This window comes from Pelodiscus sinensis, unplaced genomic scaffold (genome assembly GCF_049634645.1).
Source record: "Pelodiscus sinensis isolate JC-2024 unplaced genomic scaffold, ASM4963464v1 ctg220, whole genome shotgun sequence".
In the NCBI taxonomy this organism is placed as follows: Eukaryota; Metazoa; Chordata; order Testudines; family Trionychidae; genus Pelodiscus; species Pelodiscus sinensis.
In genome coordinates, this window is record NW_027465840.1 from 33,753 (window position 1) to 61,587 (window position 27,835).

Consider the following 27,835-nt stretch of genomic DNA (forward strand, 5'->3'; position numbering starts at 1 on the left):
TCTCGGGGGGCTCCTGGCTCCAAGCAAGCGCCCTTTGCCGATGGGCTGGCCTGGCAGCGCAGGTGCTGCTCGGGGGGCTCCTGGCTCCAAGCAAGGGCCCTTTGCCGACGGGCTGGCCTGGCAGCGCAGGTGCTGCTCGGGGGGCTCCTGGCTCCAAGCAAGGGCCCTTTGCCGACGGGCTGGCCTGGCAGCGCAGGTGCTGCTCGGGGGGCTCCTGGCTCCAAGCAAGGGCCCTTTGCCGACGGGCTGGCCTGGCAGCGCAGGTGCTGCTCGGGGGGCTCCTGGCTCCAAGCAAGGGCCCTTTGCCGACGGGCTGGCCTGGCAGCGCAGAGGCTCTGGGAATGGGCGGTGCCCAAGGAAACCCCACAGCGCCACTTCTTAACAACCGGCCTTTATTGGGGAGCTTGCTCAGGTGGCCGGGGGAGCCCCGCGGGAGCAGCGAGCCAGGCTCTCAGTACAGCTTCATGCGGGGGAAGGCCCAGGCCTCTGGACTGCTGTCCTCCAGCTGTCTGTGCAGAGCGGGCAGCGGCGAGTGGCCGTGCTCCAGCGCCTCCGAGGGGGGGAAGAAGGACATGGGCAGCTGGAGTGCACGGAGCTGCTGGGCCCCCCCCATGGGGAGCTGGTTCGCCCCACCCCCACCCCCACCGGCCACTGGCACATCCCAGGTCCTGCCAGTGGCAGCTCGTGAGTCCCATGGCTGGTGGCAGCCCAGGATGCCCCCTGGCTCCACGGATGGTGGCTTCTGGCAGGAGCCCCTGGGCTTGCCCAGCATGGGCAGCAAGCCGCTGGCATGCCTGGGCCTCCGAGCCTGCCTGGGGGTCAGGAGCAGCTCTGGGTCAGGCCCCTGCCTGTGCAGCAAGGCGGCCTGCAGAGAGAGCTTTGGGTCAGAGCACAGCTCCCCAGAGACTGCCCTGTGCCCGGGCCGAGGCCAGGCCAGCACCCGAGTGGCTGAGGCCTCTCCTGCCTGGCTGGGGCTGCAGAGGCGTCTCAAGACATGAAAGGAGGCCGAAGCGGCTCTCTCCATGGTCCTGAGCCCTGCGTCCGGGCACGGGGAACTGTGTGGCTCCAGGGGGCACCTCTGGTGATGGGCCTGGGTCGGAAACGCCGGCCACAGCTTGGGACTCCATCTGTGGCCACGCAGGGGCCAGGAGGGCTCAGCCCAGGGGCTCCTGCTGGCCGGATCCGGAGGTGAGGGATTCCCCGAGTCCCCCACTGCGAACGGCAGCCAGTGCCCACGGCCCTGTCCCTCATCAGCGCTCTCCTTTCGGGCCTGCCTGAAGGCCACCGTGGCTCTCTCCAGCCTGGTCCTGGGCTCCCAGACAGATCCCCCGCAGCATGGAGCCCCTCTGGGCCAGGGGCCTGGTGCTTGGGGGCCAGAGGGGGCACCTGTGCATTTGTGGGGGGCAGAGCCAGGCGAGCGGGACGGAGCTGCTGCCGGCTTGCGTGCGCTGCGGGATTGCAGGTCCCTCCAGGTCGCTCGCTCCTCTCCCTGCATGGAAAGAGAAGGGGTGCGGCTCGTCCCGGAGCGGAAGGACAGCAGCCCAGCTAGGGGGGTGCTGACTCCACCCCTCCCGGGGCCTAGCTCCCGCTGGCTTGTGGGGCTGGCGTGGGCGCTTTGGGGGAGCTGCTCTGCAGCAGGTCTGGCGTAGCGAGTCTCCCCAATCAGCCCTCCCGGCAACGCTGGGCCAGCTTGCCCCACCCCCCCGTGGCCACGGGGCCTCGCTCTCCCCTCGGGCGCTAGGCCACTCACCCACTTCACAACCACGTGCGCTGGGCTGGGGCTCCCGAAACACAGCGGCTCCTGCTCCCTTCTCCGCTTCCCCGCCGTGCCCTGCTCCGAGCTCCTGCTGCCGCTCGAGCCCGGATCCAGTGGCAGCTCCTGCCCTCTGGCACCTGGGCCCCGGAGAGCTGAGGGCAGCAGAAAATAAGGGACCAGCAAACCCAGGAATCAAACCAAGTGTGGGCCAGGCTCCTCCTCAGGGTGACAGGCAGCATGGGAATCTGTCACCCCCGGAGTCAGAACCCCAGGGGCTAGCACAGGGAGTCACTGCCCCCACCACCGGGGGAGGGGTAACCCAAACCGTACCCCCCCACACCCAGAACCCCAGGGCCTAGCACAGGGAGTCACTGCCCCCACCACCGGGGGAGGGGTAACCCAAACCGTACCCCCCCACACCCAGAACCCCAGGGGCTAGCACAGGGAGTCACTGCCCCCACCACCGGGGGAGGGGTAACCCAAACCGTACCCCCCCACACCCAGAACCCCAGGGGCTAGCACAGGGAGTCACTGCTCCCACCGCCGGGGGAGGGGTAACCCAAACTGTACCCCCCCACACCCAGAACCCCAGGGGCTAGCACAGGGAGTCACTGCTCCCACCGCCGGGGGAGGGGTAACCCAAACTGTACCCCCCCACACCCAGAACCCCAGGGGCTAGCACAGGGAGTCACTGCTCCCACCGCCGGGGGAGGGGTAACCCAAACTGTACCCCCCCACACCCAGAACCCCAGGGGCTAGCACAGGGAGTCACTGCTCCCACCGCCGGGGGAGGGGTAACCCAAACTGTACCCCCCCACACCCAGAACCCCAGGGCCTAGCACAGGGAGTCACTGCTCCCACCGCCGGGGGAGGGGTAACCCAAACTGTACCCCCCCACACCCAGAACCCCAGGGGCTAGCACAGGGAGTCACTGCTCCCACCGCCGGGGGAGGGGTAACCCAAACTGTACCCCCCCACACCCAGAACCCCAGGGGCTAGCACAGGGAGTCACTGCTCCCACTGCCTGGGGAGGGGTAACCCAAACCGTACCCCCCCACACCCAGAACCCCAGGGGCTAGCACAGGGAGTCACTGCCCCCACCACCGGGGGAGGGGTAACCCAAACCGTACCCCCCCACACCCAGAACCCCAGGGGCTAGCACAGGGAGTCACTGCCCCCACCACCGGGGGAGGGGTAACCCAAACCGTACCCCCCCACACCCAGAACCCCAGGGGCTAGCACAGGCAGTCACTGCTCCCACCGCCGGGGGAGGGGTAACCCAAACCGTACCCCCCCACACACCCAAACCCCAGGGGCTAGCACAGGGAGTCACTGCTCCCACCGCCGGGGGAGGGGTAACCCAAACCGTACCCCTCCACACCCAGAACCCCAGGGGCTAGCACAGGCAGTCACTGCTCCCACCGCCGGGGGAGGGGTAACCCAAACTGTACCCCCCCACACCCAGAACCCCAGGGGCTAGCACAGGCAGTCACTGCTCCCATGCCAGGGGAGGGGTAACCCAAACCGTACCCCCCCACACCCAGAACCCCAGGGGCTAGCACAGGGAGTCACTGCTCCCACTGCCTGGGGAGGGGTAACCCAAACCGTACCCCCCCACACCCAGAACCCCAGGGGCTAGCACAGGCAGTCACTGCTCCCATGCCAGGGGAGGGGGGTAACCCACTCTGTACCCCACACACACATTGAGAACCCAGCAGCTAGTACAGGGGAGTCACTGCTCCCACCACCAGGGGATACTCCAATCTGTACACCTCCCACCCCCAGAACCCAGGGGTTAGCATAGGGGAGTCACTGCTCCTGCCTGTGGGGAAATACCCAAATCTGCCACCCAGCCCAGATCCCAGGGGCTAGCCCAGGGAGCCGCTGCTCCCACTGGCGGGGGAGAGGGGTTACCCATTCTGTACCCCACCCAGCCCAGATCCCAGGGGCTAGCCCAGGGGGCCGCTGCTCCCACAGCCGGGGGAGAGGGGTTACCCATTCTGTACCCCACCCACCACAGATCCCAGGGGCTAGCCCAGGGAGCTGCTGCTCCCACTGCCGGGGGAGAGGGGTTACCCATTCTGTACCCCACCCAGCCCAGATCCCAGGGGCTAGCCCAGGGAGCCGCTGCTCCCACTGGGGGGGAGAGGGGTTACCCATTCTGTACCCCACCCAGCCCAGATCCCAGGGGCTAGCCCAGGGAGCTACTGCTCCCACTGCCGGGGGAGAGGGGTTACCCATTCTGTACCCCACCCAGCCCAGATCCCAGGGGCTAGCCCAGGGAGCCGCTGCTCCCACTGGGGGGGAGAGGGGTTACCCATTCTGTACCCCACCCAGCCCAGATCCCAGGGGCTAGCCCAGGGAGCCGCTGCTCCCACTGGGGGGGAGAGGGGTTACCCATTCTGTACCCCACCCAGCCCAGATCCCAGGGGCTAGCCCAGGGAGCCGCTGCTCCCACTGCCGGGGGAGAGGGGTTACCCATTCTGTACCCCACCCAGCCCAGATCCCAGGGGCTAGCCCAGGGGGCCGCTGCTCCCACTGCCGGGGGAGAGGGGTTACCCATTCTGTACCCCACCCAGCCCAGATCCCAGGGGCTAGCCCAGGGAGCCGCTGCTCCCACTGCCGGGGGAGAGGGGTTACCCATTCTGTACCCCACCCAGCCCAGATCCCAGGGGCTAGCCTAGGGAGCCGCTGCTCCCACTGGGGGGGATGCGAACTAAGGCAAGTGCAGAGGAGATGAGGGGCCAGAGTGGAACTGCATGAGCTGTGCCTGGCCAGAGCAGCAAGGTGGTGCCCTAACTCTGGGGTCAGACCCAGGAGCTGGGGTGTGCCCCATAAAGGCTTAGTGCTGCACGGGGCATTGGGGCCAGCTCACTGCCAGGAGAGCGAGGGCCCCTGCCCCTAGGCCCCCACTGCCTGCTAGGAGAGTGTCACCTACTGAACCTTCACCCCACCCCCGGGACACTGGAAAGTCTCCCCTCCCAGGGCCAGTCCCTGCCTAGCTTGGGACACTGCAGCGATGCCACCAGTGGGCTGAGCCCCGCCTGCTTGGCCACAGGCCAGGCCTGTACCTCCCAGGGCAGAGTCACCTGCCCGCCTGTCATGCACCACCAGGGCAGCGAGACTGGGCAGGGTTTGGTGCCGGTCCAGCAGGAGGCGGAGTATCGTCTGGCGCTGCTCGCTGACTAAGTTGCGTCCCAGGAACATCGACGTCAGGTCAAGACGGGTTTGCAGTTCCCGGGCCAGCTCCCTTGTGACGGCACCTGGGTGGGGGCTTGGCTCCCTTGTGACGGCACCTGGGTGGGGGCTCGGCTCCCTTGTGACGGCACCTGGGTGGGGGCTCGGCTCCCTTGTGACGGCTCCTTTCGGAGGGACATTCTCCTTCTCGGCCGGGGGAGCTCGTCCTGTCTCCAGCACCACGGTTTCCGAGTGGCTGGGGCCCGGCTCCCTGGCAGCAGGGGTAGTGTGAGGCCCTTTGCCAGTTGTGCAGGGGGCAGGCGTGCTGGCCCCAGGCTGCCTGTCCGGAAAGCTCGCCTGGCCAGGAGGGCAGGGTTCCCAAGCCTGGCAGAGTGCACCAGGAATGCCAGGACTTGTCTCTCGCTCGCTTTGGGGACCCAGCAGCCTCTCAATGTCCGCTGATTTCACCTCCCTGTTAAACATGCCCAGGTGCTGGCTGAGCCTGTGCTGCGTTATGATGACCGGCAGGGAGCTGGAGACCTTCCTGGTGGCTTCCAGCAGGATGGACTTGGCATAGCCAGCACCGTGCGAGCCCCAGCCCGGGGGCAGCACCCTCTGAGGCACCCTGCCGCCAGGCCTCTGCTCCGCTGCGGCGTTCCTGCCGAACCTGGCGGAGTTGCGCTCCCGTTTCGTTTTACGGCGCTGGACTCGTCCGGGTCTCTGCCCAGCACCATTGTGTCCCGGCTCTGCTGCCATCAGCTGGGAGCCACAGGGGGCACGGCTGCTCTCATCCCCTGCCCCTCTTCTGCTGCAGGGATTCATGCCGGCTGCAGCTCCTGTTGCAAGGAGCAAGGGCAATGTTAGAGAGCTTAGAGTCCCCTGCCAGCCACCCAGCCCTGCCCCCTTGCCTTAGTGCTGCTGGCCAGACAGGTCACAGGCTGCTGGGTCTGCCCAGCCAGGAGGAGCCTGGAGAGCGCCAGGCCCTGTCCTCGGAGCGCCCTGCGGGGAAACCTACAAAGGCTGAGGCAGGGCACAGGCCCCATGGTCAGCCCTCAGCCGGTCTGCTGTGAGGGGCCAGGCAGCAGCCTGGGCAGGGGTGAAAGGAAGGAGGCTTCCACCCAAGGGTGCCAGGCACTAGCTAGGCAGGAGCCTGCGCTGAGACCCCAGCACCTTGGCTCACAAAGTGTGGGGGGGGGAGTGAAGGGGGGACGGGGCAGGAGGTGGGGGGGGCAGTGAGCCTGCACCAAGCTCTCTGCACTGAATCCGTGGGCCTTTCTGCGTGGGGGGTGTCTGCACCTGGATCCCTCTAAGACCCTCCCCCAGCACCCCTGGGATCCTGCCCTCGCTGACACCAGATCCCTCCTCTCAGTTCATCCAGGGACCCCTCTCCTCACCCCCCCCAATCCCCCAGGCCCCGCTCCTCTGAGCCCCTCCCCATCCCCTACAGGCCCCGCCCCTCTGAGCCCCTCCCCTCAGCCCCCCATCCCCCGCAGGCCCCGCCCCTCTGAGCCCCTCCCCCATCCCCCGCAGGCCCTGCCCCTCTGAGCCCCTCCCCTCAACCCCCCCAAATCCCCCAGGCACTGCTCCTCTGAGCCCCTCCCCATCCCCCGCAGGCCCCGCCCCTCTGAGCCCCTCCCCATCCCCCGCAGGCCCCGCCCCTCTGAGCCCCTCCCCCATTCCCCGCAGGCCCTGCCCCTCTGAGCCCCTCCCCCATCCCCTACAGGCTCCCCCTCTGAGCCCCTCCCCCATCCCCTACAGGCTCCCCCCTCTGAGCCCCTCCCCCATCCCCTACAGGCCCCGCCCCTCTGAGCCCCTCCCCCATCCCCTACAGGCTCCCCCCTCTGAGCCCCTCCCCCCCAGCCAGGGACCTATCCTCTCAATGCTCCTAAAGACCCCCCCGCCACCCCCCCTCAAGACCCCCCCACCCGCAACTCCCCTTCCCCAATGCCCCTCCCCGCCCCCACCTCCATGCCCCTCCTCCAACGGCCCGAGTACGGCTTCCCCTTCTCCCCCTCCCCTCGCGAAGTGGGCGTGGCCGACCGACCCCCGGGGGCGGGGCTGTTCTGTTCCCTCCCCTACCCTCGCGCCTCAGCTGTTAGCTGCCTTCAGCCCGGCGCGAGACCAGCTCTCTTTCCCGCGCTCCTCGCTGATTGGCGCCCGTTATCTTGTCGCCCGCGCTGATTGGCCACAACACACCAATGCCTCCCGATGATTGGCTCGGGGTTTTGGCGGGCTCTGTGAGACAAGGGAAAGGGATGCGGCTGGAGACTGTTGCAGCCCAGTTCTGACCAGTTCAGTCAGTGGAGGGGGAAGCCCCAGGGGAGAGACCCCAGCCCGGGCCGAGCCCCAGGGGCCCAGGGGAGAGACCCCAGCCCGGGCCGAGCCCCAGGGGCCCAGGGGAGAGACCCCAGCCCGGGCCGAGCCCCAGGGGCCCAGAGGAGAGACCCCAGCCCGGGCCGAGCCCCAGGGGCCCAGGGGAGAGACCCCAGCCCGGGCCGAGCCCCAGGGGCCCAGGGGAGAGACCCCAGCCCGGGCCGAGCCCCAGGGGCCCAGGGGAGAGACCCCAGCCCGGGCCGAGCCCCAGGGGCCCAGAGGAGAGACCCCAGCCCGGGCCGAGCCCCAGGGGCCCAGGGGAGAGACCCCAGCCCGGGCCGAGCCCCAGGGGCCCAGGGGAGAGACCCCAGCCCGGGCCGAGCCCCAGGGGCCCAGGGGAGAGACCCCAGCCCGGGCCGAGCCCCAGGGGAGAGACCCCAGCCCGGGCCGAGCCCCAGGGGCCCAGGGGAGAGACCCTATCCCGGGCCGGGGCCCAGGGGAGAGACCCCAGCCCGGGCCGGGGCCCAGGGGAGAGACCCCAGCCCGGGCCGAGCCCCAGGGGCCCAGGGGAGAGACCCCAGCCCGGGCCGAGCCCCAGGGGCCCAGGGGAGAGACCCCAGCCCGGGCCGAGCCCCAGGGGCCGAGGGGAGAGACCCCAGCCCGGGCCGAGCCCCAGGGGCCCAGAGGAGAGACCCCAGCCCGGGCCGAGCCCCAGGGGCCCAGAGGAGAGACCCCAGCCCGGGCCGAGCCCCAGGGGCCCAGAGGAGAGACCCCAGCCCGGGCCGAGCCCCAGGGGCCCAGGGGAGAGACCCCAGCCCGGGCCGAGCCCCAGGGGCCCAGGGGAGAGACCCCAGCCCGGGCCGAGCCCCAGGGGCCCAGGGGAGAGACCCCAGCTTGGGCCGAGCCCCAGGGGCCCAGGGGAGAGACCCCAGCCCGGGCCGAGCCCCAGGGGCCCAGGGGAGAGACCCCAGCCCGGGCCGAGCCCCAGGGGCCCAGGGGAGAGACCCCAGCCCGGGCCGAGCCCCAGGGGCCCAGGGGAGAGACCCCAGCCCGGGCCGAGCCCCAGGGGCCCAGGGGAGAGACCCCAGCCCGGGCCGAGCCCCAGGGGCCCAGGGGAGAGACCCCAGCCCGGGCCGAGCCCCAGGGGCCCAGGGGAGAGACCCCAGCCCGGGCCGAGCCCCAGGGGCCCAGGGGAGAGACCCCAGCCCGGGCCGAGACCCAGGGGCCCAGGGGAGAGACCCCAGCCCGGGCCGAGACCCAGGGGCCCAGGGGAGAGACCCCAGCCCGGGCCGAGACCCAGAGGAGAGACCCCAGCCCGGGCCGAGCCCCAGGGGCCCAGGGGAGAGACCCCAGCCCGGGCCGAGCCGCAGGGGCCGAGGGGAGAGACCCCAGCCCGGGCCGAGCCCCAGGGGCCCAGGGGAGAGACCCCAGCCCGGGCCGAGCCCCAGGGGCCCAGGGGAGAGACCCCAGCCCGGGCCGGGGCCCAGGGGAGAGACCCAGCCCGGGCCGGGGCCCAGGGGAGAGACCCTATCCCGGGCCGGGGCCCAGGGGAGAGACCCCAGCCCGGGCCGGGGCCCAGGGGAGAGACCCCAGCCCGGGCCGGGTCCCAGGGGCCACGGGGAGAGATGCAAACTCATGCTGAGGCTGCTTGGGGCCAAGGCATGAAATACCTGCCTGGGCTTAGCCTCAGGAGCTGAGGCGAGGCACGCCAGCCCAGGCTGAGACTCATAGGATGACAGGGGTACACCCCAAACTCGGGAAAACCTCTGGGGCAGGAGGACCCCAATTCAAGCTGAACCACAAAGACCCCCCAAAAGGCTGAACTGCATAAAGAGAAGTGATACCTTCCTGGGCATAGGGCCCTCATTTCACTATCCCCTTACAGAGTGTACCGGGCAAATTGTTAGGCACCATGGGAGAGAATGCTGGAGAAGGGAGAGCACCAGAAAAGAGGAAAGTGCTAAAAAGCAGGAAAGCAAGGGAAAATTCCAAGGTGAGGAGTCCAGGAAAGCAGCTGCTGTAAGCAGATGGCCCCCAGGGGGAGCTGGGAAATTTGTCTTCCCCATTGCAGGAGGGGAGAGCATCTGGGGCACCACAGCGAGTCGACTGGAGCAGAACTGGCTGGGATTCCACCTGCAGAGGAAGAAGCATGTATCCCTATGCCTTGGGAAGCAAGAGCCATGGGCTGAGACTCGCAGCACTGAACATAAGAACATAAGAACGGCCGTACTGAGTCACACGAAAGGGCCATCTAGCCCAGTAGCCCGTCTGCCGACAGTGGCCAGCATCAGGTGCCCCAGAGGGGGAGGACCAAAGACAATGATCAAGCGATTTGTCTTTTGCCATCCATCTCCAAACAGAGGCCAGGGACACCATTTCTACCCCCTGGCTAATAGCCTTTTATGGACCTAACCTCCATGAATTTATCTAGCGTCTCTTTAAACTCTGTTATAGTTCTAGCCTTCACACCCTCCTCTGGCAAGGAGTTCCACAGGTTGACTATGCACTGTGTGAAGACGAACTTTCACTTAGTTTTAAACCTGCTACCCCTTAATTTCATTTGGTGTCCTCTAGTCCTTATATTATGGGAACTAATGAATAACTTTTCTTTATTCACCCTCTCCACACCACTCATGATTTTATAGACCTCTATCATATCCCCCCTCATTCTCCTCTTTTCCAAACTAAAGTCCCAGTCGCTTTAGCCTCTCCTCACATGGGACCTGTTCCAAGCTCCTGATCATTTTAGTTGTCCTTTTCTGAACCCTTTCCAAGGCCAAAATATCTATTTTGAGGTGAGGAGACCACATCTGTACACAGTACTCAAGATGTGGGCGTACCATAGTTTTATGCAGGGGCAGTAAGATATTCTGTGTCTTATTTTCTATCCCTTTCTTAATAATTCCTAACATCCTATTTGCCTTTTTGACTGCCACACCACATTCTGTGGAGGTTTTCAGAGAACTATCCACGATAACTCCAAGATCTCTTTCCTGATTTGTTGTAGCCAAATTAGCCCCCATCATACTATATGTATAGTTGGGGTTATTTTTTCCAACGTGCATTACTTTACACGTATCCACATTAACTTCATTTGCCATTTTGTTGCCCAATCACTCAGTTTTGTGAGATCTTTTTGAAGCTCTCTCTTCACAGTCTACTTCTGTCTTGACTATCTTGAACAGTTTAGTATCATCTGCAAACTTTACTACCTCACTGCTTACCCCTTTCTCTAGATCGTTTATGAATAAGTTGAATAGGATTAGTCCTAGGACTGACCCTTGGGGGACACCATTAGTTACCCCTCTCTATTCTGAAAATTTACCATTTATTCCTACCCTTTGTTTCCTGTCTTTTAACCAGTTCTCAATCCATGAAAGGATCTTCCCTCTTATCCCATGACACTGTAATTTACACAAGAGCCTTTGGTGAGGGACCTTGTCAAAGGCTTTCTGAAAATCCAAGTATACTATATCTACTGGATCCCCTTGTCCACATTTTTGTTAACCCCTTCAAAGAACTCTAAGGGTATGTCTACGCTAGCCCACTAGTTCGAACTAGGGAGGCTAATGTAGGCATTCGAAGTTGCAAATCAAGCCTGGGATTTAAATATCCCGAGCTTGATTTGCATCTTCCCAGCTGGTCACCATTTTTTGAAATGTACAAGTCCGGACTAACGGCCCACATCTACACGCGGCAGGGACCCGGTATTTTGAATTAAAGCCCTAAATACAACTACCTGTTATTCCTCCTGCAAGGGAAGAAAGGAAAGTCTACTGCTTTGCAAGTGTTCTCTTTTGGGGAAAAAATTCCGATTGTGACTAGTGGCACTTTTATTCTCTTGACTAGGTGAAAGATGAATTCCAAGAGGTGTCCATCTACTTCCCTAAGGACCAATGGGCAGAGATGGGAGACTGGGAGAAAACCCGCTACAGGAACATGAAGCAGAATTATGAGTTTATGGTTGCATTAGGTGAGGGAGCCAGCTTTGGGTGAAAAACGTGATTCCTAGTGGCACAGGCAGCTGGAGAGTTGAAGGTGTATTTTGTCCTCCTCTACTGCTTTGTCTACTCTACACAGCTTTTAGTGACACGGTCATGTGGCCAGGAAGTGTAAATGCTGTGTGTGTGCATATCCCCAATGAGTAAGGTTCATGTTGTCCACAGGAGAGCACTCCACTTGACTATTAACTATTTACACTGCTTCTTGCCACTGCAAAACTTGTCTTTCGGTAGAGGGCTGGGGGGTTAAGCACTTGTGAACGACAACAGTTTTGTTGTTCAATTGGCAGTGTAAATAAAACTTTATGCCATGTCTACATGGCCACTTTACAGGGCTGCAACTCTGGCTCTGAATTGTGAAAAAAACTCACTTCCCCCCAGTGCAGCAATTTCCAGCGCTGTAAAGGGTAAATGGACTGGGTGGTTTACAAAGAACATTGGGAGAGCTCTATGGTGCCGGGGTCATACTTTCAGTTCAAAGCGCTGCTCTGGCCGCAGTTTCATGCTTTAAGTGTAGACTTAACAGAGAGAAACCAACATATACATCTGGGCTACGTCTACACTGGCCCCTTTTCCGGAAGGGGCATGTTAATTTCAGAGATCGCAATAGGGAAATCCGCGGGGGATTTAAATATCCCCCGCGGCATTTAAATAAAAATGTCCGCCGCTTTTTTCCGGCTTTTAGAAAAGCCGGAAAAGAGCGTCTACACTGGCCCCGATCCTCTGGAAAAAGCGCCCTTTTCCGGAGGATCTTATTCCTACTTCAAAGTAGGCTCTTGAGGCTGCTTCAGGCCCTCTGGCCTGGGCAGTAAGGGTCCTGAAGTGCCAGGCAGCCTCACATGTTTTCCAGATTGGAACAGATAGCTTGTCACCAAGTTCCCGTGCCTGTTTTTCCAATGCAAGGAGTTGGGAAGATGGCTTATTGCATGAGAGAGATTCAGATCACATCAGCTGCCTACTACTGCTTATAATGGATTTCTTTGCTAGGCCTTCCTACCCCAAAACCTGCATTTATGTGTCGTGGTCGATGGCCCCGAAACCCCATCATTTACGACTCTGAGTCGGATGAAGACTGGACTCCCAAACCTTTAGGTAACAGAGCAGAGAAGTGACTCTTCACTTAAATGAGCTACCTTTCCTGGGCATCTCCACTAGTTAAAATATTCTTAGGGGAATCAGCTGCTTCCCACGCAGTCCCCAGACTCAAAGGTCTCGTGTTGCACTTTCCACCATTCCCACCCTGGAGAACAGGAGACAATTATTTTGGAGATCCTCAACTAGACACTTTAATCTACCACAAGGATGGAAACATGAAGCTCTTCCTGCTCTAGTGTGGGGCATTTGGGTTAGAAAGTGAACAGTTTACTCTGTACTCACAAACGTTCTATGGCAGCGGCAAGACAGCAGGGAATGTGCAACATGGACAGAGAAGTGTAAAGGGTCTAAACCACTGTGGGACACCTGTGTTACATGGGAGCTTAAGGTTTCATATAGATTCAAACTGCTGCTTAGTCGCGCGGGCTTCAAGCACTCACTCTGTATGTTATCTCTATCTGTTCTAGACTCTTACAAAAGGAGAGGCGTCCCTTATGCTGTCTCAGAGAATATTTGAGAAGACTTAGAAGTTCCTAGGGGAGGCAGGCCCCCAGCCCCACCTACAGCCCCGTCCCCTCTGCTGAGGCCCCGTCCCAACCACGGGAAGGGGAAAAGTGCACACGTGCCCCAGCATCCCCAGAGCAGTGGGGAGAAGAGGCTGCCTGGCCTGAACCTCCCCACACCCAGGAGCAGCATGGAGGGAGGAGCCCCCACTCCAAGCCAGCCCAAGCCTCCCCAGCCCCAGGAGCAGTGGGAAGGGAAGAGGCCCCATAGGGGGCAGTAGGGAGGGAGGGAGCCGTGTGTATGTCTACTATCATAGGGTATGTCTACACTACCACCCTAGTTTGAACCACAAGGTGTAACGATAGTTCGGAAAAGGAATCCTAGTCCGAACTAGCTAGTTCGTGCCGCGTGGAGCCGCGGGCACGGAGTCCGCACTAGCGGACATTTAAAAATGGCGGCACCTGGCAACATGCAAATGAAGCCCGGGAAATTCAAATCCCGGGCTTCATTTGCAAGTTCGTATGACTACATTAGCCACCCTAGTTCGAACTAGCGGGGTAGTGTAGACAGACCCATAATGGGATGAGTATTGCTCATTTGTATAGTGGATGATGATGAGTGAAGAGCAGTTTCCTACATAAAAAACATTAGTTTAACATCCTGTCCTCTCTCTTTGTTACCCTCCCACACTGAAATCAGTGATATTGTAACAGCCAGTAGTGGCTGCGGAGGGAGGGCTAAGATTACTTTCTTATAGGGCTCCTCCATCTCTGATTTCTGTGATAGTAAGTCAGAACATGAAACAGCTGGCAGCTTCCCGCCTGTGGCACTACAATTGCAGTAATGTTGGTTATGCAGCATTTGGGAACGTGTTTGGTTTGTTTACACTTACAGTTAAAACCTTCAGGCCACCACGTACATCGGACAGCTTGAAAAAGGAAAAAAAGAAACAGCAAAACATCAATCACGTAAGCTTACTGAGTACTTTTTGCTAGATGAGGTTAATTAACAAATGCCTCTATAGCAATATGAACATAAAGTGCTTTTTAGATGCTATATAATCTGCTGATTCAATTAATAATTCAATAATTATTGTGACACTTCCTAGGAATGTCAGAGCTGTGGGTGCATAACTGGCTGGAGAACTGTTCTCAGAGAGTCGTTATTAACATTTCACAATCCTGCTGGAAGGACTGAACACGTGGGGTTCTACAGGGGTCTGTTTGGGGACCGGTTGTGTTAAATATCTTTATCCACAAGTTGGAAATTGGCATGGAGAGGACGCTTATTAAGTTTGCAGATGATCCCAAGCTGGGAAGGGTTGCAAGTGCTTTGGAGGAGAGGGTAAAACACAATCAGAATGATCTGGACAAACTGCAGATGTGGTCCGAGGTAAAGAGGATGAAGTTTAATAAGGACAACTGCAAAGTACTCCACTTAGGAAGGCACAATCCGTTTCACATATACAGAATAGGAAGTGATTGTCTAGGAGGAAGTCCTGCAGAAAGGGATCTAGGGGTCAGACTAGACCACAAGCTAAATAGGAGTCAACAGTATTACGCTGTTGCAAAAAAGCAAATATGATTATGAGCAAGAGGGCATCCACACTGCCATGTGCTTTTACACAAGAGTGCGTCCACACTGCCATGTACTTTTACACAAGAGCGCGTCCACACTGCCATGTGCTTTTACACAAGAGCGCGTCCACACTGCCAGGTGCTTTTACACAAGAGCGCGTCCACACTGCCAGGTGCTTTTGTGCCAGAGAGCGTCCTCACTGCCATGTTCTTTTACACAAGAGTGCGTCCACACTGCCATGTGCTTTTACACAAGAGTGCGTCCACACTGCCAGGTGCTTTTACACAAGAGCGCGTCCTCACTGCCATGTTCTTTTACACAAGAGTGCGTCCACACTGCCATGTGCTTTTACACAAGAGCGCGTCCACACTGCCATGTTCTTTTACACAAGAGCGCATCCACACTGCCATGTTCTTTTACACAAGAGGGCGTCCACACTGCCATGTACTTTTACACAAGAGCGCGTCCACACTGCCATGTGCTTTTACACAAGAGCGCGTCCACACTGCCATGTGCTTTTACACAAGAGCGCGTCCACACTGCCAGGTGCTTTTGTGCCAGAGAGCGTCCTCACTGCCATGTTCTTTTACACAAGAGTGCGTCCACACTGCCATGTGCTTTTACACAAGAGTGCGTCCAGACTGCCATGTTCTTTTACACAAGAGCGCATCCACACTGCCATGTTTTTTTACACAAGAGCGCATCCACACTGCCAGGTGCTTTTACACAAGAGCGCGTCCACACTGCCAGGTGCTTTTACACAAGAGTGCATTCACACTGCCAGGTGCTTTTGTGCCAGAGAGCGTCCTCACTACCATGGATGCTCTTGAGCAAGAAAGCTCTGATGGCCATTCACAGAATGGCCATCAGAGCACCTGTGCTTTTTCTGATAGGGGTTTCTTGCGCAAGAAACCCCTGTTGTCCATCCACGCACACCTTTTCATGCAAGAGCTCTTGCTCTTATTTTTGCTTTTGCTCTTCCATGGCTTGTTCCTCATAGAAAGAGGAATAACGCTTGTACAAAAAGCCCTGTCTTCTGACGATCTCCTGTACATGTACGCGCTTGTAGTGTGGGCGCTCCATGAGTTTTTGCACAAAAACTCCTCAGCGTAGACGTAGGCCTAGCTACTAGCTAGGAAGAAGCCTAAGCAAATGGCAGCAGCAGCAAGGAGTGGATTTGCATTGCTGGCTGAAGGCTTCTGGGCTGGGACCAGGTGTAGTGGGAGAACTCAGACTCCCCTTCTGACACTGATAAGGTGATCTGAGCCCAGAGAATGGGAAAGGACGTTAGAAAACTTTGAAGAAAGAATGTGAGGCCCATAGACCTCAGATTGGGGGCCCTAAGACTCTTTGGTGAGGAATCTGGGCTTTCTGGAATGAGCAAGAAGACCAAGTTATGGGAAAAGAGATCACTAAGACTGTCAGTGGAGAGTACAGTTTGGGGAGAACTGCGGTGCCGTGCCTGAATACTCCTTTGCTGCAGTGGGACGACTTAGTTCTACGTGGCCGCCTGCCTTTTGTAGTCTTTGCTGTTAGTTTCCCCACAGTACAGGTTCTGGGTTGAGCAAACCAGAGCAGTATGGTAATTGTTATGGAAAATAACTTTGTGTTCAGAATAAAGAGAGAGTGCTGGAGAAGGCCTCTAAGAAGGAAGCCTCTGAGAATCTAACAGACACTGAGAAACTGGACAAAAAATCAGAGGTGTGCACCAGAATACCTGCCACTAATGTTGCTGACCTGAAAACTGGTAAGTCCAGAACATGGGGGAAAGCTCTGTGTTTTCATGATAGCTCTGAGGACTGTCAGGTCTGCAGCCTATGAGATTAGGTGCATTCCAGGGTTTCGAGAGTGACATGTAATTCCCTTTATCGGTAGCAACATGAAAATATCTTTCATTATAGTGAATACCACAGTTATACTTACCGCTGCATTTCCCTTTGAGTCCTCAGTCCCTGATGCTATGTCTACACAGCAGCATTATTTCTGAATAGCAAGCCTTTATTTCAAAATAATCGAACTCTGCCTCACAATGTCGAGCTGGAGGAGTAAAGGAAGTCACAGGAAAAGTGTCCTTCCTTCAACTTCCCACTGTGTAGACAGCGCCAAAAGCCGAATTAAGCTATTTTGACTTAAGCTACGCAATTGATGTAGCTTAATTCCACTTTAGCCCTGCTGGGCAGACACCCCCGAGAGTCCATCCCTTCTCTTGATCAACACTCCATCTCTTAGCACCCCCGCTGACACCACCAACCTGATGGGATTCCCTTCGGACCCCTGTGACGAAAGGCAGAGTGAGCCTCTGCGGCACTCCTGTTGTTGCCATAAGAAACCAGGAAGACCTCTAACCCGGGCTGAGTCCAGCCTGCCAATGCAAAGGACATAGACTGGCCTTTAACTGCTGTCTTGCTCGGGTCTGGATTCTCTCATTGTCAGGGAGTGTGGGGGAGTCCCCGGGCCCTGCACCCCCATCCGCAGCCTGATGTGACTCTCAGCAGAAAGTAGAACAGAAGGTTTATTCACTGACCTTCACTGCTATTCACTGATGTAGCACAGACTTGTTGTTACAGGAACCTGGAGCATTCAGTACAATCCAACTTGGCTGTAAAAGGGACCCAGAGCCCTGGTTCTGGGCCCCTGCCTGGCCCCCCCAACCCAGCTAGACTCCCTTCTCCCTAATTCACACACCCAGCCGTGGGTCTCAGCCCTTTAGGTAGCCCCATCCCCTTCTTTGTTCAGATTCCCAGGGCCCAAGGTGTTATCTTTATCCTGGTTGCATTTTCCCCTAGGATCAGGTGACAGGAGACCTGGGACATTCCCTACCAGCCTCCCTTCAGGAGTCCTCACCCACAGATCCGATCCCCCGCTGGGCACTCTACACACACACACACAGAGATCCGATCCCCCGCTGGGCACTCTACACACACACACACGCACGCACGCACACACAGGACAGGACAGGACAGGACAGTAGAATCACATACAATGCAACAAGGCAAACAGAGTGACTACAGTCCCCACTATGTCACACTCATACTAGACCATTTCAGGGTGGCTGTTGGCACTGAGTGCAGAGCACTAAACTAGACACTAATTTAAGGAGGCAATGTTACTACTTAGTTAATTATAGTCAGAAAGTGTCAACAGTGGCTTTTAGTGTTCTGTTCCTAGAAACTGCCGTATGGCTCATGTTTATGCATTTTTTTGTGTGCAAAGGGCCTGACTCTTACATACCCTATAGCCATTTAGCTGTGTAAAGCAGCCTCAATATAAATGAGATTTGGGCCTGAAAATGTCACTGCCTAGTTATTGCTATCAGTTCTGGAACCGCACAGTATTAACCTACCCTCTTCAGCTCTACCCAGGGTAGCAGTTTCTAAAGCCCAGGGGCAGAACACCCAAGTTAACACCTACAGCTTGCGAAAGAGGGAGAGAAAAGTGTATGCTGAAATAAATGAACCACAAGATGATGATTACTTATGTAAGTCACACTGTTTCTTTTAGTATTGCTCTCTGAGCCCCAAATGTCTTTCCCTGTGGCCTCCTATACTACAGGGTCTGAGTATCTCCAACAGATTTAAGAACTAGCCAACAGCCCATCATAAAATGGGATTTTTGGGTCTCTCCTCCATGTCCATCTCTCTCTCTCCTCCTCCTGCCTCCCACCTCTCTCTTTCAGCTCTTCTCCCCCGTCCTGCCTCTCACTTGGGGGACCGCAGAGCCCACATGGCTGTTTGGGCTCCGTGCTCCCCATGCAGCATGAGGACCGCAGAGCCCAAACAGCCTCTTGTGCCACTTGCTTCCGCGCGGAGGCCTGGCTGAGCGGCACAGAAGTCAGCCGAGCACCCCAGCGGGAGAGGAAGGGGGGTGGGGCAGTGACATACACAGCCAGGGGGCGGGGCCGCCCCGTCCCCCTTCACCTCCCGCCGTGACGCTCTGCTGACTTCTGCACTGCTCAGCTGGGCCGCCGCAGGGGAGCAAGCGGCCGTTTGGGCTCCCCCACGGGGGCCCGGTTGAGCAGCACAGAAGTCAGCCGAGTGCCACGGTGGGAGGCAACAGCGCCCCCCAGAGGCAAGACGTAACGCTACAATGCTACAGTCACAGACATTGGGCTACTAAATATATGACTAGCCAATTAGCCTGCCATAAAACGGGATTTTCAGGACTCTCCTCCACATCCTATTCCCTTTCTATCTCGGTCTTCTCTCCTGAGCCTCCAGTCTCTCGCTTCGTCTCTCTCTCTCTCCCCTCCTCCTACTGCCTCCCCCTCTCTCTCTCTCAGCTCTCCTCTATTTCCTGCCTCTCTCTCCATCTCTCTTTCTCTTCTCCCCCTCCTGCCTCTCATTCTCTCTTCTCCTCCTCCTCCTGCATGGGGAACGCGGAGCCCAAAAGGCTGTTTGCACCACTTGCTCCCATGTGGCAGCCCGGCTGAGCGGCTGCCTATGAGCTCCAGCTGCCCTCCTGCACCATTTTCCTTCACCCCAGCACTGATCCTGCAGCCTCCCAGTTGTCCTCCACCTTCCCCTCCCTCTCCCCCTCCCCCTCGTTCTCCCCTCCCCCTGGCCAGGGTCTGTTCACAGCCAGGGGGCAGGGCCTGGAGCCGCTGTCATGCCGCACGTCACCGCCCCCCCTTCGCCTCCCGCCGTGGCGCTCGGCTGACTTCTGCGCTGCTCAGCTGGGCTGCTGCGGGGTAGCAAGCAGAGCAAGTGGCCGTTTGGGCTCCCCTGCAGCGGCCCGGCTGAGCGGCACAGCGGGAGGCAAAGGGGGGTGAGATAGTGATGTACATGGCTGGGCCCCGCCCCCTGGCTGCCTCGATCTTCTCTGTAGTGTAGACATGGCCTAAGGAACCAGTGCAGAGAACTAAGCATTGGGTGACACATTCACAGCGACCTGCAGCTGCTGTGTCCACTTTCCACGGAGTGCTTGCTGGAGCCAATCGACCGCCTGGCAGAAACTCTCTGAAAATGTGCCTCTGATATGGGGAATGACTCTCTGCCGCTCAGCCCACGTATAACAGCTGCAGAGCAGCTGCCCAGGATGTAACTCACCCGCCTGTGTGATGGGATTAATGGCCAGGTGTGCAGACGGGGCGAGGGGAGTGGAGCAGACACTAACTGATGGAGTCCGTCTCTATTTCTCTTCCTCTCCTAGTCTGCGAGGCGTGCCTGACCTTCTTCACTGATGAGTGTTCAGTTCACGGCCCCCCGGTTTTCATCAAAGACCCAGTAGTAGAGACAGGACAGGAGAGGAGAGCAGCTCTCACGTTGCCCCCAGGGATGAGAATTGGGCTTTCAAGTATCCCACAGGCTGGGCTTGGAGTCTGGAATGAGGCGGACACCCTACCAGTGGGAGTTCATTTTGGCCCATACGATGGAAGGATAACGGAGGAGGAGGAAGCCGCACACAATGGCTATTCCTGGCTGGTATGAATTGCCCATCGTGCTGGGTGTCCATATAACACTGGGCCATGTTCTAGTGCATCGGAGTGTGAAAGGCAGGAGGCGAAGCGTGCTCCTTGGCACAGGCTCCCTTCTATTCATTAATGTTTTAGTACTGTGCCCTTACATCAGCCGTTCTCACAGTGTCTATTCTGGGGGTGCAGTTGGCTTAGTTTACTTGATGGTGGTAGCACTCTCAGAGTTTGGGAGACACTGTTTCAAGGCCCAGGTTGTCCTGTCAGTCACACCGGGCAGCCCCATTGGATGTGTCACTGTGAGCGCTGCTTTGGCCCTGCCAGTTGTGTGTGTGGATTTCTTCTGAACTATGTTCAGGACACAGTGAACCCAAAGAATGACCTTTGTCACTTACTTCCCTCATTCGCTGATGGAAGAGTGCCCTCTTGAGTCGTCTTTGGTTCCACTCCAGATCACCAGAGGAAGAAACTGGTACATGTACATCGATGGAAAGGATGAAGCTAATGCCAACTGGATGAGGTAAGTCCCTGTTCTCCTGTCCTCTCCAGTGTGACCTTAGAGAATCTTGGCTCCGGGAGGGTCAGTGTTTCAGGTATATGAAGACACAGGATTCATTTTTACAGATTGTGGCCCCAGAAACAGCCTCCAAGCAGGAAGTTACTTCCCCTGTCGTGTCAGCATTCACAGCATCACAGTCTCAGCATTAAGGTTGCACCACAAACTCCAAAACCAAAACAGTGCCTGGATGGGGAGAGGCATTAGCCCTCTCGTACCCAGGCACAGAGAAGGAAGCTTCCTTCCTCAGAATTCCCTTTCTACGGAAGCTGTGCAGATATTTGGCTTTCCTCCACCCGATGTAGCTTTCAGTGCCTAGCCAGTGACATCTGAAATCTCCTGGCTTGGACCACTAATCTATTCATCCCATTAAGGAACATGCTGTGGCCATGTCACTGCTGTGTTGTCTCGCTCTTCGACTGGCACTTCCCCATCCAAAGACCATATGGCTAACAAACCTTTCCTTCCCGGCGAACGTGCAGGTACGTTAACTGTGCTCGGGATGAGGAAGAACAGAACCTTGTTGCTTTCCAGTATCATGGGAAAATCTACTACAGAGTGTGCAGGGCCATCCCGCCGCACTGCGAGCTCCTGGTCTGGTACGGGGACGAGTACGGCAAGGAGCTGGGCATCAAGTGGGGCACGAGATGGAAGAGCGCAGCGCCACCCAAAGGTACCGCGCTACAGCCTGGCCCTGCCCCTGGCTTGTGTGCACGGCAGGCACTCCCACGTTTCACCCTGCCCCTGGCTAGTGTGCACGGCACAGTCCGTAAGCACCAGGCACTCCCACACCTCACCCTGCCCCTGGCTTGTGTGCACGGCACAGTCCGTAAGCACCAGGCACTCCCACGCCTCACCCTGCCCCTGGCTTGTGTGCACGGCACAGTCCGTTAACACTAGGCACTCCCACGTTTCACCCTGCCCCTGGCTTGTGTGCACGGCACAGTCCGTAAGCACCAGGCACTCCCACGTTTCACCCTGCCCCTGGCTTGTGTGCACGGCACAGTCCGTAAGCACCAGGCACTCCCACGCCTCACCCTGCCCCTGGCTTGTGTGCACGGCACAGTCCGTTAACACTAGGCACTCCCACGTTTCACCCTGCCCCTGGCTTGTGTGCACGGCACAGTCCGTAAGCACCAGGCACTCCCACGTTTCACCCTGCCCCTGGCTTGTGTGCACGGCACAGTCCGTAAGCACCAGGCACTCCCACGCCTCACCCTGCCCCTGGCTTGTGTGCACGGCACAGTCCGTTAACACTAGGCACTCCCACGTTTCACCCTGCCCCTGGCTTGTGTGCACAGCACAGTCCGTAAGCACCAGGCACTCCCACGCCTCACCCTGCCCCTGGCTTGTGTGCACGGCACAGTCCGTAAGCACCAGGCACTCCCACGCCTCACCCTGCCCCTGGCTTGTGTGCACAGCACAGTCCGTAAGCACCAGGCACTCCCACGCCTCACCCTGCCCCTGGCTTGTGTGCACGGCACAGTCCGTAAGCACCAGGCACTCCCACACCTCACCCTGCCCCTGGCTTGTGTGCACGGCACAGTCCGTAAGCACCAGGCACTCCCACGTCTCACCCTGCCCTGGCTTGTGTGCACAGCACAGTCCGTAAGCACCAGGCACTCCCACGTCTCACCCTGCCCTGGCTTGTGTGCACGGCACAGTCCATAAGCACCAGGCACTCCCACGTCTCACCCTGCCCTGGCTTGTGTCCACGGCACAGTCCGTAAGCACCAGGCACTCCCATACCTCACCCTGCCCCTGGCTTGTGTGCACGGCACAGTCCGTAAGCACCAGGCACTCCCACGTCTCACCCTGCCCCTGGCTTGTGTGCACGGCACAGTCCGTAAGCACCAGGCACTCCCACGTCTCACCCTGCCCCTGGCTTGTGTGCACGGCACAGTCCGTAAGCACCAGGCACTCCCACGCCTCACCCTGCCCTGGCTTGTGTGCACGGCACAGTCCGTAAGCACCAGGCACTCCCACGTCTCACCCTGCCCTGGCTTGTGTGCACGGCACAGTCCGTAAGCACCAGGCACTCCCACGTCTCACCCTGCCCCTGGCTTGTGTGCACGGCACAGTCCGTAAGCACCAGGCACTCCCACGTCTCACCCTGCCCTGGCTTGTGTGCACGGCACAGTCCGTAAGCACCAGGCACTCCCACGCCTCACCCTGCCCCTGGCTTGTGTGCACAGCACAGTCCGTAAGCACCAGGCACTCCCACGCCTCACCCTGCCCCTGGCTTGTGTGCACGGCACAGTCCGTAAGCACCAGGCACTCCCACGTCTCACCCTGCCCCTGGCTTGTGTGCACGGCACAGTCCGTAAGCACCAGGCACTCCCACGTCTCACCCTGCCCCTGGCTTGTGTGCACGGCACAGTCCGTAAGCACCAGGCACTCCCACGCCTCACCCTGCCCCTGGCTTGTGTGCACGGCACAGTCCGTAAGCACCAGGCACTCCCACGCCTCACCCTGCCCCTGGCTTGTGTGCACGGCACAGTCCGTAAGCACCAGGCACTCCCACGTCTCACCCTGCCCTGGCTTGTGTGCACGGCACAGTCCGTAAGCACCAGGCACTCCCACGTCTCACCCTGCCCTGGCTTGTGTGCACGGCACAGTCCGTAAGCACCAGGCACTCCCACGTCTCACCCTGCCCCTGGCTTGTGTGCACGGCACAGTCCGTAAGCACCAGGCACTCCCACGCCTCACCCTGCCCCTGGCTTGTGTGCACGGCACAGTCCGTAAGCACCAGGCACTCACACGCCTCACCCTGCCCCTGGCTTGTGTGCACGGCACAGTCCGTAAGCACCAGGCACTCCCACGTCTCACCCTGCCCCTGGCTTGTGTGCACGGCACAGTCCGTAAGCACCAGGCACTCCCACGCCTCACCCTGCCCCTGGCTTGTGTGCACGGCACAGTCCGTAAGCACCAGGCACTCCCACGCCTCACCCTGCCCCTGGCTTGTGTGCACGGCACAGTCCGTAAGCACCAGGCACTCCCACGTCTCACCCTGCCCCTGGCTTGTGTGCACGGCACAGTCCGTAAGCACCAGGCACTCCCACGTCTCACCCTGCCCCTGGCTTGTGTGCACGGCACAGTCCGTAAGCACCAGGCACTCCCACGTCTCACCCTGCCCCTGGCTTGTGTGCACGGCACAGTCCGTAAGCACCAGGCACTCCCACGCCTCACCCTGCCCCTGGCTTGTGTGCACGGCACAGTCCGTAAGCACCAGGCACTCCCACGTCTCACCCTGCCCCTGGCTTGTGTGCACGGCACAGTCCGTAAGCACCAGGCACTCCCACGCCTCACCCTGCCCCTGGCTTGTGTGCACGGCACAGTCCGTAAGCACCAGGCACTCCCACGCCTCACCCTGCCCTGGCTTGTGTGCACGGCACAGTCCGTAAGCACCAGGCACTCCCACGTCTCACCCTGCCCCTGGCTTGTGTGCACGGCACAGTCCGTAAGCACCAGGCACTCCCACGTCTCACCCTGCCCTCTCTGTCACGAACGCCCTGGGGCCATCTCCAGTGTAACTGCGATGAGGGGAGCTGGGGAAGGGCGACGCTGCAGCCAGCACTGCCACTAATGGCTGGAATGGGCCTAATTCGGGGAGCGCTCTGCTCTCCCTAGAACAAAGGGATCCATTGTTTTGTCAAAGATATAGCCCAAGCCATCCTGCACATAGGATGATTTGGGGCAGCCACCCCGGGTCCTGCACTTGCAGGGAGCGGGGTCCTGTGGGGGACAGGGGGCTGGAGGATTAACGGAGGGCCTGGCACTGGCAGCAGGTGTCAGGCCCACCCCTTCACTCACCAGTGGTGGCATGACCCACCAGCCTGCCCTGCGCCGTCCCGCCCTCTGCCAGAGGGAATGCTCTGCCTCACTGCAGTGGAGGGAAGCAGAGCACCCCAGCCCCAGCCTGCTCCACTCCCCCAAGCCATGAGGCTGGGGGTTGGGCTCTGCAGAGTCCAGCGGGCTGGGGACCCTTGCTGTCACTCAGGGGAGGGGGCTTGGGAGAAGAGGTGCGATGGGGCGGAGGGACGCAGCAGGGGCAGGAAGAGTCAGGGCAGGAGTGGAGCCTGGGGTGGAGGGGGGTGTCCCAGGCCCCGAAACCTGTATGAACAGCCCTGGGTATATCCAAAATCCAAACTCTGGAGAAACATTTTGCACATTGCTATAACTAGAATGGCAATAAGTCAACATTTCAGTCTGTTCAAAGCATCGGGTGGGCTGGATTCGGTCCTTGGCCTGCCTGCTGACTATCCCTGCCCTAGAAGAGGGTCTGCTGAAGAACCTCCCTCTTCAGCTGCCGTCTGCTCAGCTACTGGCAAAACCTCCAACACATCCATGTATAGGGGGTTCTCAGCTCAGTGATTCTCAACAGCCAGTCTCTGGGATCTCCCTGGCACCGTTTAGGACGGCAGCCACCAAGTTCCTTATATCAAATAGCTGAGAGACAGGGACCCAGGGGAGACGCAGCTGCTGACATGCGGGAGTTCCCAGCCTAACAGCTGCAACACTGTCAGGTGCCCCTCCTGCTCTTCCCATGACTTTATTTTCCAACCCAATTCGACCTCAGAATCTGCTTTCTAATGGGAGCTGAAGGCTGAGACTGAAAACAGGAAGAACAGTATTTAAAATTAAACTAACCAGCCAGGACTCTGTCAGGTGATCTACAAAGAGTGGGTAAAAATAGCTTCAGTGTTACCATGGGTGCAAAGCCACCTGCTACCCTCACTGTCCAGGATGCCCGAGTTCAGAAACTAAATCTATACAAGTTGTTTTTGATATCTTCAAGAGCAGCTTAAAGGTGGGGGAAGGCTTTGGAGGGGTGTAGCCAGGGGTTCCTCAAAGTCATCAGGTCTCCACTGCCGAGTGCCCCTGGGCTCAGAGCATCAATGCACAGCTATCGCTGCAAAACACCCAGCGCGGCGAAGAGGGGGAGGAGACACTGGAGGGTCATCACGGAGAGGAGGTCTCTGCTCTTAGCTCCTAAGGACTACGGGGGAGGGCAATTTCTAAATGCCAATCGATATAACTCTTTGCCATGGCTTACTCCGCTGGCCCTGGGAGAGAGGGGCCTGCAGGGACTGGTTTAGAACCCCACCAGCTGGGAGAGAAGAGAAAGAAAATGACACTCGTGGCAGGGACCCCGGACAACTAGGCATGGCTTTCGGTCCCAGTCTGGCTGACGTTCAGGGAATCAAACTGAACCCTGGAGAGGCGTCACCCATAAGGTCCGGTACTCCAGGGAATGGTTCATTCTGGATCCTAAAACTAATTGGTGCTCTTGGCCCTTCCTATGTGGCAGGATAGTAGCACAGAGCCTCTGGCAGGGTCAGCACATTGGAACAATTGTCACTTCCTATCTGAATTCTGATTTGTTTTTTGGACACAGTGCGTGGGCAGGAGCCACACTGCCATCCATGCCCTCGCTGCAGGCTGGCTTTCAGCAGCAAAGATTACCTCAGCCAACACTTGAAGCATAAGCACCTGCCCACTGGATTGCAGACTGAAGAAGATGCTCTGGGAGGGGAATCTTGTCCTAAAACTGGAGGTCTTGCCTTCCCGTGGGACCCACCAACACAGCAGCTGACACCAAATTGCAGCTCTGTGAGTAAAAGTGCACGGGGAAAGAAAGCACCTTTACAAGGACAGAGAGAAGGGGTAGGAGGTAGAGAGGCTTTTGCTTTATTGTCAAACCTGCCACCACAGCAGTGGACAGACACAAAGAGGGAGCCACATACACCAAGTGATGCAGGGGAGGAGCGGGGTGGCAGTTGCAGACAGAAGTGGTATTCCTGCAGCAAGTGTGGGCAAAATTTCCACAGGCCATCACACCTGGTTAAACATCAGCATAGTCATATGGGAGAGAAATCCAATCAATGTGGGAAGAGGGTCAGCTGTTCATCCCACCTCACCACCCACCGCCACACCCACACGGGAGAGAGGCCCTTTCAGTGCCCGGAGTGCAGGAAGAGGTTCAGCCAATCATCCCACCTCGCCACCCACCGCCACACCCACACGGGAGAGAGGCCCTTTCAGTGCCCGGAGTGCGGGAAGAGGTTCAGCTGTTCATCCACCCTCACCAAACACCACCGCACCCACACGGGAGAAAGGCCCTTTCAGTGCCCGGAATGCGGGAAGAGGTTCAGCCAGTCATCCAACCTCGCCACCCACTGCCGCACCCACACGGGAGAGAGGCCCTTTCAGTGCCCGGAGTGCGGGAAGAGGTTCAGCCGATCATCCACCCTTACCACCCACCGCCGCACCCACACGGGAGAGAGGCCCTTTCAGTGCCCGGAGTGCGGGAAGAGGTTCAGCCAGTCATCCAACCTCGCCACCCACTGCCGCACCCACACGGGAGAGAGGCCCTTTCAGTGCCCGGAGTGCGGGAAGAGGTTCAGCTGTTCATCCACCCTCACCAAACACCACCGCACCCACACGGGAGAGAGGCCCTTTCAGTGCCCGGAGTGCGGGAAGAGGTTCAGCCGATCGTCACACCTCGCCAGACACCGCCGCACCCACGCCTAGTGGGAAACACCTCGGGGACAACAGCTGTGAGAGCGGGCAGCTGACTGACACGAGGGCTGCACGACAATCAGTGGAAGCCAGGGAGCGGCTCCGCACTCCCGGAAGGGGCGTGGCCTCGAGGGGAAGGGGCGGGGCTGTCACAGCCAGCCTTTGGCGCTTCCGCCTCGCTGCCCAGAGCGCGGTGTTCCCGCGACAATGTGACGGGCCCAGGCCTCCGGCTGCCGCTTCTCTTACAGTAACGGCCCAGCGGGCCGGGCTCTGGGCGTTGGCCCCTCCCCGGAGGCGGGATTGTGGGTGTGGCAGGGAGCTCTGGGTTAGTGACCGCGGTGCTCAGGGTAACGCCCTTCCGCTCTGCTCCTATAGGCGTGGAGGGGCGCTTCCCTCCTACCCCCGAGGGCCTTTGTTCACTAAGCTGGGCCGCTGCCTCGGCCCCTCTGCTTTCCTCAGCGTCCTGCTGGGCCTGTCTGGAGGAGGCTTGGCTCGTGCCCAACAAGGGCAGCAGCAAAGCGGTGCTGTTAGGCTTGGGTGTGCAGGAATCCCCTCCAACCCCTGTCTGTGCTTTGTGCAGCCTTGCCACTGTCTGAGGGGGTGCCAGGCCGGGGTGAGAGCACGGGGGTCCTTATACAAACCTCTTGGTTCTTCCTCTCACCAGCCTGTCACACCAGGTCCCATGGCTAGTGCAGTAGGAGCCAGGCAGCAGGCAAGAGTTAGTCCGACTGTATCAACAGGAGGTCAAGCGAGCAAGGCAAGGCTGGGGACTAACTCAGGATAGGTACTGGTGGGGCGGCGCCTGGAGCTCTGGTCAGTCTCCCGCGGGGGCTGACTTACCAAAGCTCTCTGCCAGTTAACTCTGTTACTCAGGTTTTGTTCCCATTAATTCATTCTCTCCATCTCGGGAAGACAATAGTTTT

At 59.1% G+C, this 27,835-nt stretch overlaps 2 protein-coding genes across 4 annotated transcripts; one reads left to right on the top strand and one right to left on the bottom strand.

Moving 5' to 3' along the window:
* Nucleotides 1-359: 359 nt before the first annotated feature.
* On the bottom strand, nucleotides 360-7,031 carry PRR19 (proline rich 19). Of its 3 annotated transcripts, none has more exons than XM_075914828.1 (4): nucleotides 6,898-7,031; nucleotides 4,846-5,769; nucleotides 1,751-1,908; nucleotides 360-1,489 (listed from the first exon to the last, which is right to left on the bottom strand). In XM_075914828.1, the coding sequence occupies exons 2-4, from the start codon at nucleotides 5,753-5,755 to the stop codon at nucleotides 452-454; spliced, it is 2,106 nt and encodes a 701-aa protein (XP_075770943.1). In that variant the 5' UTR covers nucleotides 5,756-5,769; nucleotides 6,898-7,031; the 3' UTR covers nucleotides 360-451. The 3 variants fall into 3 exon arrangements, with proteins under 3 accessions (XP_075770943.1, XP_075770941.1, XP_075770942.1); XM_075914826.1 differs by having other exon boundaries at nucleotides 4,801-5,769; XM_075914827.1 differs by having other exon boundaries at nucleotides 361-1,489; nucleotides 4,828-5,769.
* LOC102446823 (histone-lysine N-methyltransferase PRDM9-like) lies at nucleotides 6,958-27,008 on the top strand. The gene is made up of 11 exons (XM_075914832.1): nucleotides 6,958-7,224; nucleotides 9,132-9,239; nucleotides 11,096-11,219; nucleotides 12,235-12,339; nucleotides 13,741-13,814; nucleotides 16,039-16,171; nucleotides 17,777-17,902; nucleotides 19,573-19,844; nucleotides 20,287-20,354; nucleotides 20,873-21,063; nucleotides 25,789-27,008. Exons 2-11 carry the CDS (start codon nucleotides 9,159-9,161, stop codon nucleotides 26,922-26,924), a joined length of 2,310 nt encoding a protein of 769 aa, XP_075770947.1. The 5' UTR covers nucleotides 6,958-7,224; nucleotides 9,132-9,158; the 3' UTR covers nucleotides 26,925-27,008.
* The last annotated feature ends 827 nt before the right edge of the window (nucleotides 27,009-27,835 follow it).

Bases quoted from the DNA above. Each gene is read 5' to 3' on its own strand.
- PRR19 (XM_075914826.1), bottom strand. From the start codon at position 5,755: ATGAATCCCTGCAGCAGAAGAGGGGCAGGGGATGAGAGCAGCCGTGCC. The intron at 1,909-4,800 runs GCGGGGCTCAGC...TGCTGCCCTCAG, and splicing joins CCTGGCCTGTGGCCAAGCAG to CTCTCCGGGGCCCAGGTGCC. The intron at 1,490-1,750 runs GTGAGTGGCCTA...CTTTCCATGCAG, and splicing joins CGCACGTGGTTGTGAAGTGG to GGAGAGGAGCGAGCGACCTG.
- LOC102446823 (XM_075914832.1), top strand. From the start codon at position 9,159: ATGGGAGAGAATGCTGGAGAAGGGAGAGCACCAGAAAAGAGGAAAGTG. The intron at 13,815-16,038 runs GTAAGCTTACTG...CTTTGTGTTCAG, and splicing joins AACAGCAAAACATCAATCAC to AATAAAGAGAGAGTGCTGGA. The intron at 20,355-20,872 runs GTAAGTCCCTGT...GCGAACGTGCAG, and splicing joins GCTAATGCCAACTGGATGAG to GTACGTTAACTGTGCTCGGG.